Here is a 16,133-nt window from a genome sequence, read left to right as displayed (position 1 = left end):
CCAAAACAGCTTCTTCCCCGCTGTTACCAGACACCTGAATGACCCTCTTGTGAACTGAAATGGTCTCTCCACATATCTTCTCTACTGAGTCGTACCACACTCCGTATGCTTCACCCGATGTCTATTTCTGTGTATTTACATTGTGCATTTATCGTATGCCTTTGTCTCTTTCATGTATGGAATCATCTGTCTGGACTGTACACAGAACCATACTTTTCACTGTACCTCGATACACATGACAGTGAAACAAAATCAAATCAGATTACTTTGAAATGAGTTTCCTGTAGGAATATTAAGTCCGCCTTTTGATTCTTCAAATGCGCGAGCACTCCCAATCTCTTTACATGTCCATTTAGTCCTCGAAAGTTCCAAGTCGCCAATCGAGTACCCCCAGCCACCCCACTTAAATCAGGCATATTTTTGTCTTAGCCAACTTCCCCAGGTTGTCATTCCGCACACCATGAGGCCTCCATAAGATGTCTGCAGTCATCGACTCTTATACATTTGCACCCGAACCACCCTCTCAACGTCAGCCCTGTGGAGAGCCTCGGTAGGATAATGGAGAAGGTTTGGAAGAGTTTGGCACCTGCTTGGGATATAAGCTCGACATGACAAAAAGTGAGGTGTGCCCAAACAGCATCCGAGGGCAGGGGTATCGTTTGAGTGAGCCTCCCTTCCGGATGGTGAGCTTGCGTTTCCGCTACCTGGGGATACATGTGGCATGGGATTGGCTAACTCCATAAGGTAAATTTGATGAGAATGGTGGAGGTGATGAGAGGGGACATCAAGAGATGGGATGTGTTGCCACCGTCCTGGACGGGGAGAGTTCAGACAGTAAAAATGGTGGTTATGCCGAAATTCTTGTTTGTATTCTAGAGTCTCCCAATGTTCTTGCCCAAATCGTTCTGTAAGAAGGTTAACAAGCTGAACTTGAGCTTTCTGTGGGCAGGGAAGACTACGCAACCCAAGAGGGCTTGCCTGGAGAGAGATAGACGAGGGGGTAGCCTGGCGCTCCCGAATTTACAAAATTATTACTGGGCTGCGACCATCGCCATGGTCCGGAAGCGGGTCGAGGACCAAGAGACGCTATGGGGAAAGAGTAGAAGGGGACCACCTTGAGGGCACTGGTCGAATCCGGTGGTAATCTCTACACTGAGGGTGTGGATTCAGTGCCGGCAGCACTTTGGGATGGAGGGCATGTATATGAAGGCACCGAAGATTTATCCTGGCAAGTTTAGATGCTAGGTTTAGGGAATGGGACCGGCTGGGGATTAAATGTTTTGAGGATCTGTTCACGGGAAGAAAATTTGCAAACTTGTCTGAGCTGGCAGAGGTTTACCAGTTACTTAACGGAAATGCGTTCAGCTACCTTCAGATTAGGGCCTGAGAAAGGAGGTGGGTTCGTTCCCAATGTTGCCGTTGCTGGGACTACAGGATAGGCTCTTATTGGAGAACGAGATTGGGAAAGGCAAGATCTCAGGTATCTATGTGGAGCTGACCAAAAAGGAGAAAGCATCAATGGAGGCTATTCGGCTAAAATGGGAGGAGGAATTGGCGAGGGCGGGGCGATGCCAGGGGGATTTGGAAGGAGGCGCTGCATCGGATTAATGCTTCCTCGTCATGCGGCAGACTAAGTCCTATCCAATTCAAAGCGGTGCACAGGTGTGACGATGGCCGGGATGAGCCGATTCTTCTCGGGAGTAGACAACCCAATGTGTGCCGGGTCCCCAGCAAACCATACCCATACTTCTGGGCTCGTCCGAAGTTGGTGCGGTTCTGGAGGGGGGGGGGGGTTACCGATGTACTGTCAAGGGTATTGAGAATGGAGGTAACACCGTCCCTATGGGCAGCAATCTTCAGAGTGTCTGATGATCGGGTGCTCTGGTGGGGCAAGAAGCCGGCGAGGTGGCATTCGCCTCCCTGCCAGCCCAGAGGAGGATCTTGAGGAGTTGGTGGGAGTCGGGACCACCAAGGGTTGGCACTTTGGTGCAGGACCTCGCAGAATTCCTCCACTTGGAAAATATTAAGTTCACCATTAGATGGATGGACAAGGGTTTCTCCGTGAGGTAGAAGCTGTTCATCGACTTCTTCAAGCCGTACTAAAACGTCAGCGGGGTGGGGGGGGGGGGGGGGGGCAGGTTATGTCCTTTTCTTTCTTTTCTTTGCGGGAAGGGGAGTGTTGAGGAGTATATTGGTGAAAGAACTCTTTGGGGGAGGTGGGCGGGATTGTAGATACGTTGGGTTTACCATGTTATATTATTATATTGTTATTTGATATGTTACTATATCACAGTTTGTTTGTTATGGCTCTTTGATTGTTTTTGTCTCTGTATATATTTGATATACCTCCCATAAACTATCTTTAAAAAAAAGGAACTCAAATCCGTCAAATCCCCAAGACTTGATGGCGTACACCCTCAGGTTCTAGAAGAGAGAGTTGCAAAGATAGTGGATATACTGGTTATGATTTTCTAAAATGTTGCAGTTTCTGGAATGGTCCCATCAGATTGGAAGTGAGCAAATGTAACATTGCTAGTCAAGAAAGGGGAGAGAGAGGGGAAATAGGGAGCCACTGGCCATTTAGCCTAACATCAGGCATCAAGAAAGTGCTGCAATCTATTATTTTTAAATATATATATATATTTATTCAAATTTTTCCAACAGATTTTCAACAACCCCCCCCAAGAAAAAGAACACAACAATAAAAAATTATACATTGGGTTTCCACCATATACAATAACCCCCCATATGACATTCAAAAGCACCAATAGGGGAGCCCCCCCCCCCAAACTCCCCCCCAAAAGAGACCCCCCCCTACCCCCGCCTCTGGTTTGCTGCTGCTGCTGACCTCCTCCTAACGCTCCGCGAGGTAGTCTAGGAACGGTTGCCACCGCCTGAGGAACCCTTGCACAGACCCTCGCAAGGCAAACTTTATCCTCTCCAGCTTGATGAACCCTGCCATGTCATTGATCCAAGCTTCCACACTAGGGGGCTTCGCATCTTTCCATAGTAGCAAAATCCTCCACCAGGCTACCAGGGACGCAAAGGCCAGAATACCGGCCTCTTTCGCCTCCTGCACTCCCGGCTCGTCCGTTACCCCAAATAATGCCAATCCCCAGCTCGGCTTGACCCGGGCGTTCACCACCTTGGACATAGTCCACGCAAAACCCCTCCAAAACCCATCCAGCGCCGGGCACGACCAGAACATATGGACGTGATTCGCCGGGCTTCCCGAGCACCTCATACACCTGTCCTCCACCCCAAAGAACCTACCCAACCTCGCCCCTGTCATATACGCTCTGTGAGTAACTTTGAACTGTATTAGGCTCAGCCTGGCGCAAGAGGAGGAAGAATTAACCCTACTCAGGGCATCAGCCCACAGACCCTCATCTATCTCCTCCCCAAGCTCCTCCTCCCACTTGCCCTTTAACTCCTCTACCGAGGCCTCCTCCTCTTTCTTCAGCTCCTGGTAAATCGCCGAAACTTTGCCTTCTCCAACCCATACACCCGATATCACCCTGTCCTGAATCCCACGTGCCGGAAGCTGCGGGAATATCCTCACCTGCCGCCTCACAAACGCCCTCACTTGCATGTACCTGAAAGCCTTTCCCGGGGGTAGCCCAAACTTCTCCTCCAGTACTCCTAGGCTCGCAAACGCCCCATCGATGAACAGGTCCCCCATTCTTCTAATCCCTGCCCGATGCCAGCTCCGAAACCCCCCATCCATCCTTCCTGAGACGAACCGATGATTCTCCCAAATCGGTGACCAAACCGAGGCTCCTACCTCCCCCCTGTGTTGCCTCCACTGCCCCCAGATCTTCAACATCGCCGCCACCACCGGACTCGTAGTGTACCTTGTCGGCGACAGCAGCAACGGTGCCGTCGCCAGCGCCCTCAGGCTCATGCCCACACAGGACGCCATCTCTAACCTCTTCCACGCCGCCCCCTCTCCCTCCATTACCCACTTACGGATCATCGCCACATTGACTGCCCAATAATAGCCACACAAATTCGGCAGCGCCAGCCCACCCCCCTGTCCCTGCTACGCTCCAGAAACACTCTCTTCACCCTCGGGGTCTTATTCGCCGACACAAAACCCACGATGCTCCTACTTACCTATTTGAAAAAGGCCTTGGGGATCATAATGGGAAGGCACTGGAACACAAAGAGAAACCTCAGGAGGACCACCATTTTGACCGACTGCCCCCTACCCGCTAGTGAGAGTGGCAGCATATCCCATCTTTTAAAATCCTCATCCATCTGCTCCACCAGCCGTGTCAAATTGAGCTTGTGCAGGGCCCCCCAACTCCTAGCCTGCAATCTATTATTGAGGAAGTCTTAACATGCACTTAGAAAAGCAGAGTTTGATTAGAACACGTCAACATGGTTCTATGAAAAGGAAAACATGCTTGACAAATGTATTGAGAGTTTTTTTTTGAAGATGTAACTAGCAGGGTAGATCAAGGGCAACCAGTCGATGTTGTATACTTGGATTTCCAAAAGACATTCCATAAGGGACCACATAAAAATGTAAAGGTTCATGGAGTTGGGGGCGATACATCACATGGATAGAGGGTTGGTTAACAGATAGGAAGCAGAGAATAGGGATAAAAGGTGCATTTCCAAGTTGGCAGGCTGTGTGATTAGCGTGTTTCTGTCCCTTGTCTTCTAACATTGAGATGGGTATGAGCTGGGCCCCCTGGACTGAGGGCAGGATCTGAGCTGAGTTTGGTATTTTCTCTTCTCATTGAAGAGTTCATCACATTTAACAGCATATCTGAGGGAGAAATGACCGAAATAATGACGACGAAGGCTTCATATGCATTATCTCCTGATAGATGGCCTGATCCATTTACACTCAACGCCATTAAGGCTGGCAGTAATTGAGTTACCAGGGAAGATTCAAGAAATTTGAGCTCTTCATCCTTGAAAGGAATATGTTAAACATTTAGCAAATCTGGAGCATCAAATAGGATCTTCAGATTGGTGGGGTTTCTTTGAAGTGGAAAAAGGTAAGGGGAGGCAGTGGCGTAGCGGTATCCAGAGACCTGGGGTAATGTTCTGGGGACCTGGGTTCGAATCCCACCACGGAAGATGGTAATATTTGAATTCAATAGAAATCTGGAATCAAAAGTCTAATGATGATCATTAAATCATTGTCCTAGAAACCTTGAATGTCCTTGAGGGAAAGAAATCTGCCTTCCTTACCAGGTCTGGCCTACATGCGACTTCAGATCCACAGCCAATGTCTTATTATAAAGTGACTGGTTATTTCTAAAATAGCTCAAACAGCTTGTCCTCACCTGTGTTTATGACTGTTTAGCACAGGGCTAAATTGCTGGCTTTGAAAGCAGACCAAGGCAGGCTAGCAGCACGGTTCGATTCCCATATCAGCCTCCCCGAACAGGCGCTGTGGCGACTAGGGGCTTTTCACAGTAACTTCATTTGAAGCCTACTTGTGACAATAAGCGATTTTCATTTTCTTTTTATTCTGCGTCAAGTGGGAATTTGAGGAACTGACTGATGGTGAAGCATCAGGACTTGACCAGCAGGTGGCAACATCACCCAAACAAAATGGAGAGTTTAAGATCACCGACTGGCCAGGAAATCGGGCAGTATTTCTCGCACTTGTAATAGTGCAGATTCCTTCTAGCTCTGGAATCCTCTCCTTGCACATTTCCACCTTTCTCTCCTCCTCCAAGATGCTCTGTGAAATCTACCTCTAGGGCCAAGCTTTTAGGTTTGCCTGTCCAACGACCTTCGGATGCAAGGTCATCGGCCGGAAACGTTAACACTGTTCATCTCTCCGCAGACGCTGCTGAATGTTCCCACCCTCTTCGCTTTCTATTTCAAATTTCCAGCAACTGCAGAATTTTGCTGATATCTACTTACATTTCTCAACTGTGTTTGACCACCCTCCTGTAAGGCACCTTGGGATGTTAAAGGCACTATATAAACACAAGTTGTTGCTGACCTGTGTTCTAGGCTTTCTGACCATGCCATCAAATAATTACAGGGGATTATATAGAATTTTACAGTACAGAAAGAGGCCATTTGGCTCAACTGGGATCAGCATTTACCCATCATCATGAGCGGATTGTCACGAGCCGGACAACCCACCGAGTTCCGCCTTCCCGCGTAAACTCTGCTCCCTCTCTTTACAGTCACGGCTCGGAAGCGGCACCAAGGCCCGTGAGCCGGAAGACAGCGTGGGTTCAAGTCCCATTCCAGACACGCGAGTGCCTATTCTAGGCCGGCACCCCGGTGCGGCACCGAAGGAGTGATGCTGGGATTCCAACGGACTGTTAAACTGAAGTCCCGTCTGCACTGGGGAGGCAGATGGAAAAGATCCCGTGCCACTATTTCAAAGGAGAACAGGGGAATTCCACACAGTGCCTTGGCCAATATTTATCCTTCAATCAAGACCGTTAAACAAATTACCTGGTCATTTTCACATTGTTGTTTGTGGGAGCTGTGCGCAAATTGGCTGCCACATTTCCTACATTACAAGAGTGACCACACTTCAGAAGGACTTCATTGGCTGCGAAGCACTTGGGGAATGTTCGGAAGTCATGCAAGGCACTATATAAATGCAAGTGCTTTGTTTCCCTTGAACATTAGCCTGCGGTTCTGGTTTTAGTCCAGAGTTAGTCTGCCAAAGAATGATTTATAGCTCCTGTCCAACTGAACTATATTATTTGTTTTCTGACTGCACAACTTGGTCCATCGCTGTGTCATTAATTTAAAAGCTGTAGGTTTGGTTCAGCTCCACTTCTGGTGTGCTCGGGAAGGTCTAACACAGTCGTGCATCATCTTCAGCTAGATTCACTCAATGTTACACATACTCTAGAGGCTGAAAGTGGGCCTCGTTTTTCATCTTCACATCAAGTACATACCTGTCTCCAAATAAAGATGCAGGTGTGCCAAAGGTTTGCCGTCAAATACATCGCTGATCTGTGGTAGTTCATGAATATTCTATTAATTGTCATTTGGCAGTACAGAACTTCAATATTACTGAAAAGAAGAGATATGATGAAGTTTTTCATCTTGCACTGATCAGGACTAATCAGTGTTAGTGCGATGCTGGGTATGCAGACCATACCTTCCAAAGACTGGCAGATTGTACCAAACAGCAATGTCCCAGCCGCTGTTCGCAATGGGCAAGGTACAGACCGTACCCAACCAGCCTGTGATTGCAAAACTTAAAACAGTGTCCAACATTAGATGTGACTCCATGATCAGCCAACACTTGCTAAATAACCCTCATCGCGCTCAGAGTTACCTTGACAACCAATTTAAGATTGTCAGTAGGGCTCAAAGTGTGGCGCATTTGCATGTCTTGGAAGCTACATATCTTAATACACAGGGCCCTGTTCTTTGCAGACAGAAAGAACATGTACACACATTGCACCTGCTTCAGCTAAACAAATGACAGCCATTCACTGATTCATCCCCCAGGGATTGGGAATCCTCGTGCATAAATCACAAAAAGCTAACATGCAAGTTCGGCAGGTAGTTGGGAAGGCAACTAAAATGTTGGCCTTTATTTAAATAGGAATTAGGTATGAAAAAAGGGAAGTCTTGCTCAAACTATATAAGGCACTAGTGAGATCACATCTGGAATATTGGTCAGTTTTGGTTCTCTTATTTAAGGAAAAATGTACTGGCATTGGAGGCAGGCCAGAGACGGTTCACAAGGCTGATCTGGGTATGGAGGGATTTTCTTATGAGGGGACGGTGAGTAGGTTGGGCATGTACTCATTGGAAATCCCACATCCAAAGACGTGCAGGTTAGATGGATTGGCCACAATAAATTGCCCTTAGTGTCCAAAAAGGTTAGGAGGGGTTATTGGGTTATGGGGATAGGGTGGAAGTGAGGGCTTAAATGGGTCGGTGCAGACTCGATGGGCCGAATGGCCTTCTTCTGCACTGTATGTTCTATGTTCTATGAAAAACCAACTCACCCACAGATTTGATAACCTCCTGAAGCTCTCGTGAGAAGGCAGAACATCTTCCTTGGTGGAGGCTCTGGTCTGTGAATGTGGCTGTTCAGATTCAGAGTCAGCCAGTCCGCCCAGAGACTTCTTCCTTTTTATCACCTGCAATGGGCGGCAGAGGACTCTCAACATACAAAAAAAAAAAATCCAGATAATATTTCAATACAACTACAACACGAGGTTTCCTTTCCTGGGAATAAACCCGGGAAGTCAACAATTTCACTGCTGCAAAGTGGGAAAACCAATGTTGCTGCAAACGGTCGCCACTAAATACAATAAGATATCTATAAACTTCCCTTTAGCCGGCTCCGAATCAGAACAGCATCCCTTACGGAACTTCAATATTGCTGAAAAGAAGAGATATGTCGAAGTTTTTCATCTTGCACTGATCAGGACTAATCAGTGTCAGTGCGATGCTGGGTATGCGGCCATACCTTCCAAAGATTGGGTGTTCGCCACTTCAAACAAGGGCCGCGTTTAGAGCCTATATCATGCTGGTGATTTGAGATCACAAGACCAGATTACCCAGAAGGAAAAAGCAGGAAAAATGGAGAACACCGGTCAGGACCAGTCTTGTGTACCTTAAAACGGAACCCAGTAAGAACTGGGAAATAAGAATACCAGTCAGAACTTTTTTTTCTCTCCCCCAATTGGATAATAAGGACCACATTGAGACTCTTCAATGTCTGTTTTTGAGATTCTTAGCGACATATAGTATTATAGCACACTACCAGATGTCATAAACATCTTGCTTTGCACTGGGATAATAATTCACATTTCTTGCAATACTTCCCGGTAAAACACACAGACCTTCTGCATTATCGTCGTCGCAAGTTCTTCAATCAATTCCTCTTTGTGCTCTTGTAAATAATGGCTCTCGTTCTGCTTTTCCTGAGAACAGATGTAAAGGACATAATTCATTAGAAGTAATTCGGAGAAGATTCACTCAACTGATTCCTGGTATGACGGGGGGGGTGGTGGAGGGGGTCATCTTATCCAGTACCAGCCTCCCCGAACAGGCGCCGGAATGTGGCAACTAGGGGTTTTCACAGTGACTTCATTTGGAGCCTACTTGTGACAATAAGCGATTTTCATTTTTCAAAGGTTGAACAGGTTTGGCCTCTACCCATTGGAGTTTAGAAGAATGAGAGATCTTATTGAATTGCTGCAGTCCATGTTCTACATAGAACATAGAGTGCACAAGGAGGCCATTCGGCCCATCGAGTCTGTACCGACCCACTTAAGCCCTCACTTCCACCCTATCCCCTAATAACCCCTCCTAATAACCCCTCCTAACCTTTTTTTGGTCACTAAGGCCAATCCACCTAACCTGCACGTCTTTGGACTGTGGGAGGAAACCTGAGCACACGGAGGAAACCCACACAGACACGGGGAGAACGTGCAGACTCCGCACAGACAGTGACCCAGCGGGGAACCGAACCTGGGACCCTGGAGCTGTGAAGCCACAGTGCGAACCACTTGTGCCTACCATGCTGCCCACAAAGATTGAAACAGAAATCCTGAGGGGTCTTGACAGGGTGGATGTCCGCTTATGTGAGAGATCGAGAACCAAGGGAAAATTAAGGAGTCTCCCATTTATGACGGGAATAAGGAGAATTTATTTTCTCTCAGAGCGCTGTTAGTCTGTGGAACTTTCTTCCAGAGAATGGTAGAGTGGGGGGGGGGGGTAGTTGAATATTTTTAAGGCAGGGAGAGATAAATTCTTAACAAACAGAGAGTCAAAGAATATCAGCGCTGGGCAGGAATGTGGGGTTGAGGTCGCAATCAGATCAGCCAAGATCTTATTGATTGGCAGAGGCGGCTCGAGGGGACAAACGACCTACTCTTGCTCCTAATTCATATGTAGGCAGAGTGCTACATGGCGTGCAGAACATAAAGCCAGCATTGATCACAAGAGAGACAAGTTGTCCCCAATACCTGCACTGGCATGGGGCGAGGGCACACGTGGGGTTCATTGCAATGCATGCCACCCACAGCTGCTTCAACTGGCTGTTGGGAAGGAGTGGACTGTTTCGGGGAAGGAGTTAGTGGCAGCCCCCACCAACCCTTCACGTTGGGGGACACATGTTCAAATTTTTTTTTAATTCCTCCCCTGACACGGGGGTGGCACAGTGGTTAGCACTGTTGCCTCACAGCGCGAGGGACCCGGGTTTAATCTCGGCCCTGGGCGACTGTCTGTGGGGGGTTTGCACTTTCTCCCAGTGTGTGCGTGGCTTTCCTCCGGATGCTCCGGTTTCCTCCCGCAGTCCAAAGATGTGCGCGTTAGGTGGATTGGCCATGATACATTGCCCCTTAGTGTTCAAAAGGTTAGGTGGGGTTACTGAGTTACAGGGATAGGGTGGGGTTGTGGGCCTAGGTAAGGTACTCTTTCCAAGGGTTGGTGCAGACTCGATGGGTTGAATGGCCTCCGTTTGCACTGTAGGGACTCTATGATTATACGGCATTTGTTTGAAAAATACCAAAACCTGACAGTCAGCACTTAGTCGTTTACTAGGATGGCCTGTCTGTCACTTCATAAAATATTTTTTGAGAATAAAAGGTACAACATTTCACAAAGCCTGATACTGATAAACAACCACCACTGATAAGACAGTGCGGTCTGACTGATATGTCTCAGTTTTACTTTGAAGACATTTGTACTTAGAATTATAGACAGCTGGGACTAAAAGATTGTCACTTAATTGAGGAGGTCAGTTCATGATAAACATCCCATGAATAAAGATTTGAACATTTTTATAATCCATCTGAAACCTGACATTTCTCAGTGGAATATTACAAATTCATTTTTCAGGTTCAGAGATTCCTTCACTGGAAACCCAGAGGTTCCCTCACTGGAAACCCAGATGATCCCTCACTGGAAACCCAGAGGTTCCCTCATTGGACTCATTGCACAAGGTCTGGGAACGGGCATGGAGAGGTTTAGGGATTTATTTGTAGAGGGCCGGTTTGTGGGGCTGGATAAAATGGAGGAAATGTTTTGGCTTCCTTGGGGGAAGGAGTTCAAGTATATACAGGTGAGGAACTTTGTTCGGGAGAAGCTTTATACGTTACCTTGGTTGCCGCCCCCTCTCTGATGGATAAGGTAGTGTCTTTGGATGAGATAGGGGAAGGGAGAATTTCTGATATTTATGGGCAGTTGATGGAGAGAGAGAGAGCACGCTGGTGGAGATAAAGGAAAAGTGGGAGGAAGAGTTGGGTTGTGCATTTGGGAGGGGAATGTGGAATGAGGCCATACACAGGGTAAACTCTACCTCCTCGTGTGCGAGACGGAGCCGGATCCAGTTTAAAGTAGTGCACAGAATGCACATGACTAAAACACGCATGAATGGGTTCTTTCTGGGGGTGGAGGACAGATGTGAGCGTTGTTCAGTGAACCATTCTCGCATGTTTTGGTCCTGCCCTAAATTGGGGAAGTTCTGGGCTGCCTTTTTCGCGATTATGCCAGAGGCTTTGGGGCAAACGGTGGCACCGTACCCGTGGGTGACGATCTTTGGGGTATCGGACCAGCTGGAGCTGCAGGAGGGGAGAAGGGCTGATGTATTGATCTTTGCCTCCCTGATAGACAGGAGAAGGATTCTGCTCGGGTGGCGGATATTGAAGCAGCCTAGGGCGGGGACTTGGGTGGGGGACCTATCAGGCCTTTTGCACCTGGAGAAAATTAAGTATGCCGTTAGGTGTCGGAGGAGCAGTTCTACTCGAGGTGGAGACTGTTTATCTCCTCCCTTAAGAATTGGTAGTCATCAGAAGTGGGGGGATGGGGAGGGGTGTTTGCATAAAATAGGGAACATATAGGTTGGGTTGGTGGTTTTTTTGAATTATAAAAGTTGTATAAAGTTGAGTGTTTGTTGTGTATGTTGTCAAATGGAAAATGACTTGAATAAAAGTATTTTTTTAAAAAGGAAATCCAGAGGTCCCCCCTCGCTGGAAATCCAGAGGTCCCCCCTCGCTGGAAATCCAGAGGTCCACTCGCTGGAAATCCAGAGGTCCCCTCACTGGAAATCCAGAGGTCCACTCGCTGGAAATCCAGAGGTCCCCCTTGCTGGAAATCCAGAGTTCCTCTCGCTGGAAATCCATAGGTCCCCTTGCTGGAAATCCAGAGGTCCCCCTCGCTGGAAATCCAGAGGTCCCCCCTCGCTGGAAATCCAGAGGTCCACTCGCTGGAAATCCAGAGGTCCCCCTCACTGGAAATCCAGAGGTCCCCCTCGCTGGAAATCCAGAGGTCCCCCTCGCTGGAAATCCAGAGGTCCCCCTCGCTGGAAATCCAGAGGTCCCCCTCGCTGGAAATCCAGAGGTCCCCTTGCTGGAAATCCAAAGGTCCACTCGCTGGAAATCCAGAAACTCCCTTGTTGAAAATCCAGAAATTCCCTCATTGGAAATCCAATTTGATCCTGGGAGCTAGTGGGTCATGCCCACTAACATTAAAGGGCTGCCCTTCCCACCCTCCTGCTCGATATCCCGAGCAGTGTGGCTCTGAGGTAGATATGTGAATCTATAACATCACCCCTAGATTACAGCCTTCACTCCTGAGCACCTCCAATTTCCTCTTTCACACACAGAAATCATAGTCCACTCAATGAACAGCAGTTGTCACAATGTGTACCAATTTTACATATGGTCAAATAGACACTCAAGATAGGCTTATTGCGTTAGTCACGAGTCATGTAGCATTGAATATCATAACAGCTAACAATATGGAAAGGCGTTTGCTGTACTTCGCAGGGGCAGTAGTCCTTGTCTCATGTCCACCTTGGTCCCATCGCCTTTTCATCCCCTTTGCTTCAATCAGCTATCCAATCTATTTCTGAACATTGACATGGGCTGGGACTTTCCAGTCCTGCCCACCGACAGGGTCTTCCATTCCTGCCGGGGCGGGCCTGGAAAATCCCACCCATGGTCTCTCTTTAATCACTAACTCTGGCAGTGAGTTCCACAGCCCGGCAACCCTGCGTTTGAAAGTTCTTTCTGCTGTCTGCGCTGGATCTCAAACTTACGTTCATGTCTCCTAATATCAGATTTCCTCAGCCGCGGGGGAACAATCTCTGTCCATCCGTTCCAGATTTTAAACACATCGTCAACACTACCAGGAGGTGGTGTGGTGCAGTGGATAGCTTCCCTGGCCGTCAGCCCGAAGCTCAAGGTTCAAGACCTACTTCAGGGTTCGCTAGACACAGAAGGAGCGTTCATTTTTCAAACTTATTCTGCGGGGTTCTCCGTCGGCGGGACCCTCCGCTTTTCCCGCCGCGCACCCACACCGCGGGTTTCCCCACGGCGTGGGGGTGGCCACAATGGGAAACCGCGGGAATGGAGAATCCCGCTGCTGGCAGGGGCACGCCAAGCCGGAAAACAGGGCCGGAGGGACGGAGAACCCGCCCATTACATTTCCCAGCTCGGACGACAAGTCATCATCCTGAAATGCTAGCTCTGTTTCACTCTCCACCGTTTCCGTCAGATCTGTTACATGTTTCCGGCATTTTCTCTTGTTTTTATTTCTGCCCATTCTTGGGGTTGACTTTAATGGCCCCAGTGTCCAGAAAGCCGGGGGCATCCCTGCCGTGACCATTCTGGGTAAGTGCCCGGCAATCAGAGGGCCGCCTGTTCTTCAGTCCCACAAATGCCACCAGGAGCTGTGGCCACAGCTGGTGCTGCTGGGCGTGAACCCGATTACCGTGAATTGATATCGAATTAAATATGTTTAAACAGCTTAATGCCGTTGCTTTCCGGGGCGTCAGGCGACACCCCCTGCTGGTGTGACATCACGCCGACGGGCATAACAGCTGGTTTCCGGAAAGGGAAACCAATTGTGATGATCGTGCCGGGGAGCTGGGGGTGAGGGCAGCACTCAGGTGGTGAGTGCCATAGCTGGGCAGCGCCAACCTGGCAAAGCCAACCTGGCAGGGGCGGGGCCAGGTTGGCACTATCGATGGGGCGGGGCCAGGTTGGCACTGTCGGAGGGGTGGGGCCGGGTTGGCACTGTCGGAAGGGTGGGACCAGTTTGGCACTGTCGGAGGGGTGGGGCCGGGTTGGCACTGTCGGAAGGGTGGGGCCAGTTTGGCACTGTCGGAGGGGTGGGGCCGGGTTGGCACTGTCGGAAGGGTGGGGCCAGTTTGGCACTGTCGATGGGGCGGGGCCGGGATGGCACTGTCGGAGGGTTGGGGCCGGGTTGGCACTGTCGGAGGGGTGGGGCCAGGTTGGCACTGTCGATGGGGCGGGGCCGGGATGGCACTGTCGGAGGGTTGGGGCAGGGTTGGCACTGTCGGAGGGTTGGGGCAGGGTTGGCACTGTCGGAGGGGGGCCAGGTTGGTACTGCCAGGAGCAGGTTTGCACTGATGGGTGGAGCCGAGTTGTTACTGCCAGAGGAAGGTTGCCAGGGGTGGGGCCAGGTTGGCACTGTCACCAGCGTACCCCATGGGGAGAGGTGTTTGCACTATGTGGGAATGCCGATGATTTTGGGGTTGGGTGGGGGGAGGGGAGGAAGTACTGAAGACCCAATGCCGGCGATGCTGGGGGGTGGGGGGGCGGGGTGGGGGGGGGGGCTTTACTTTCACTTGGAGCCGCCATCTCTGTGTAGCCAGGCTTGCCAGCTCGATGAGACTCAGCCCCCCCCCCACCCCCCCAAGAGTGATGGTGCAAAAAACGCTCCCTCCTTTATTTTTTAAACAAAGTGTCAGAATCTCTGGAGAGGAACATACCGATTTTCACTCCGAACCTGACACTGCCATATTTTGAGAAGATGCTGCCCACTGGTCTTCACAGAGAGCCATCAGCAGAGCGTCTTTTTTAATTAAAGATGGAAAGTAAATATTGAGTTTGTGAAGATGGCAGGATCCGTAGGCAATAGGAGCGATGCTAAACTGGCGTTCTGTTTGCTCTCTGAGCAATTCATTTTCTAACGATTTCAAGCGAAACAAAAACCAACAGACAGCAAAACGGGCTTTGATTCTGCGCCGCCCATTTAAAAATGCCGACAAAGACAGGTTTCTACTTTTTAAAGTCTGTCTGGTCCGCTGTCGGTGATGGCAGAGCAGACACTGATTTACACGTTGTTGATGAACAGTGACATATGATGGAATGGTTCCTCATTTTGCCATCCCCATTATTAAGTATGTATGCTGAGTAATGGCCTAGAATCCCTGCAGTGCAGAAGGAGGCCATTCGGCCCATCGAGTCTGCCCTCACACTCCGAAAGAGCACCCCACCTAGGCCAAATCCCACGCCCTATTTCCATAACCCCACCTAACCTTTTGGACACTAAGGTGCAATTCACCTAACCTGCACATCTTTGGACTGTGGGAGGAAACCGGAGCCCCCGGAGGAAACCCACGCACACACAGGGAGAACATGCAAACACCACACAGTCACCCGAGGTTGGAATTAAAACCCAGGTGTCTGGTGCACTGAGGCAGCAGTGCTAACCACTGAGCCACCAGGCCGCCCCAACCGATAGGTGAATATTGTAAATGTCCACCTTGGGTGGATATATTAATAAGAAACATGATGCATTTCCCTGGAAAGGAATGATGTGGAGATGCCAGCGTTGGACTGGGGTGAGCACAGTAAGAAGTCATTCACCTGAGGAAGGTGCAGCGCTCCGAAAGCTAGTGACATCAAAACAAACCTGTTGGACTTTAACCTGGTGTTGTAAAACGTCTTCCTGGAAAGGAATGTTAGTGTTGGCATGCTCATACTTTTCTAAGTGTCAGAAGGTATCCAGAATCGCAATATGTGAGGATCTGCTCCATCCATTGTGATATTGCAGGTGATACGTTTCCCCTCATTTAGCACAAAGATCCCAACATAATCCGGGCATAATCGGGAAATTTAAACCATGCCGATTCGCAGCCAAATCCACTTGCGCTTGCGTTTTCTACAAGCTTTTACGCTTGTTCAAGAGTAATTTCGCCCACATCACGTCCCGTTGACAAAACTGACCATTCCCCCAGACTGAAATTGGGAGATTTCACCTATTACACCGATTCTGGGACGCTCTTTAAATTGCACTAGTTTTTTTAGATATACAAACACCAATCGACACATGTTGAAATATTTTCCAATCAAAAAGTACCAAATCTACTAAGTAACTAACTACATTTGCATTGACTGTAGATCAGGTTATTC

The 16,133-nt window shown here is 49.0% G+C and overlaps 1 protein-coding gene across 3 annotated transcripts in view; it reads right to left on the bottom strand.

Moving 5' to 3' along the window:
- myripb (myosin VIIA and Rab interacting protein b) overlaps positions 1–16,133 on the bottom strand; it is a 475,899-nt gene that overhangs the window by 96,698 nt on the left and 363,068 nt on the right. For all 3 annotated transcript variants that reach the window (XM_072510045.1, XM_072510047.1, XM_072510046.1), the window contains exons 7-8: positions 8,808–8,888; positions 7,965–8,099 (exon numbers count right to left, since the gene is read on the bottom strand). In XM_072510045.1, coding sequence (XP_072366146.1) covers positions 7,965–8,099; positions 8,808–8,888 — 216 coding nt within the window. The remainder of the gene's footprint in view (positions 1–7,964; positions 8,100–8,807; positions 8,889–16,133) is intronic.

Source organism: Scyliorhinus torazame, chromosome 6, assembly GCF_047496885.1.
Source record: "Scyliorhinus torazame isolate Kashiwa2021f chromosome 6, sScyTor2.1, whole genome shotgun sequence".
Lineage (NCBI taxonomy): Eukaryota > Metazoa > Chordata > Chondrichthyes > Carcharhiniformes > Scyliorhinidae > Scyliorhinus > Scyliorhinus torazame.
This window is presented reverse-complemented; position numbering and strand designations above follow the sequence as displayed.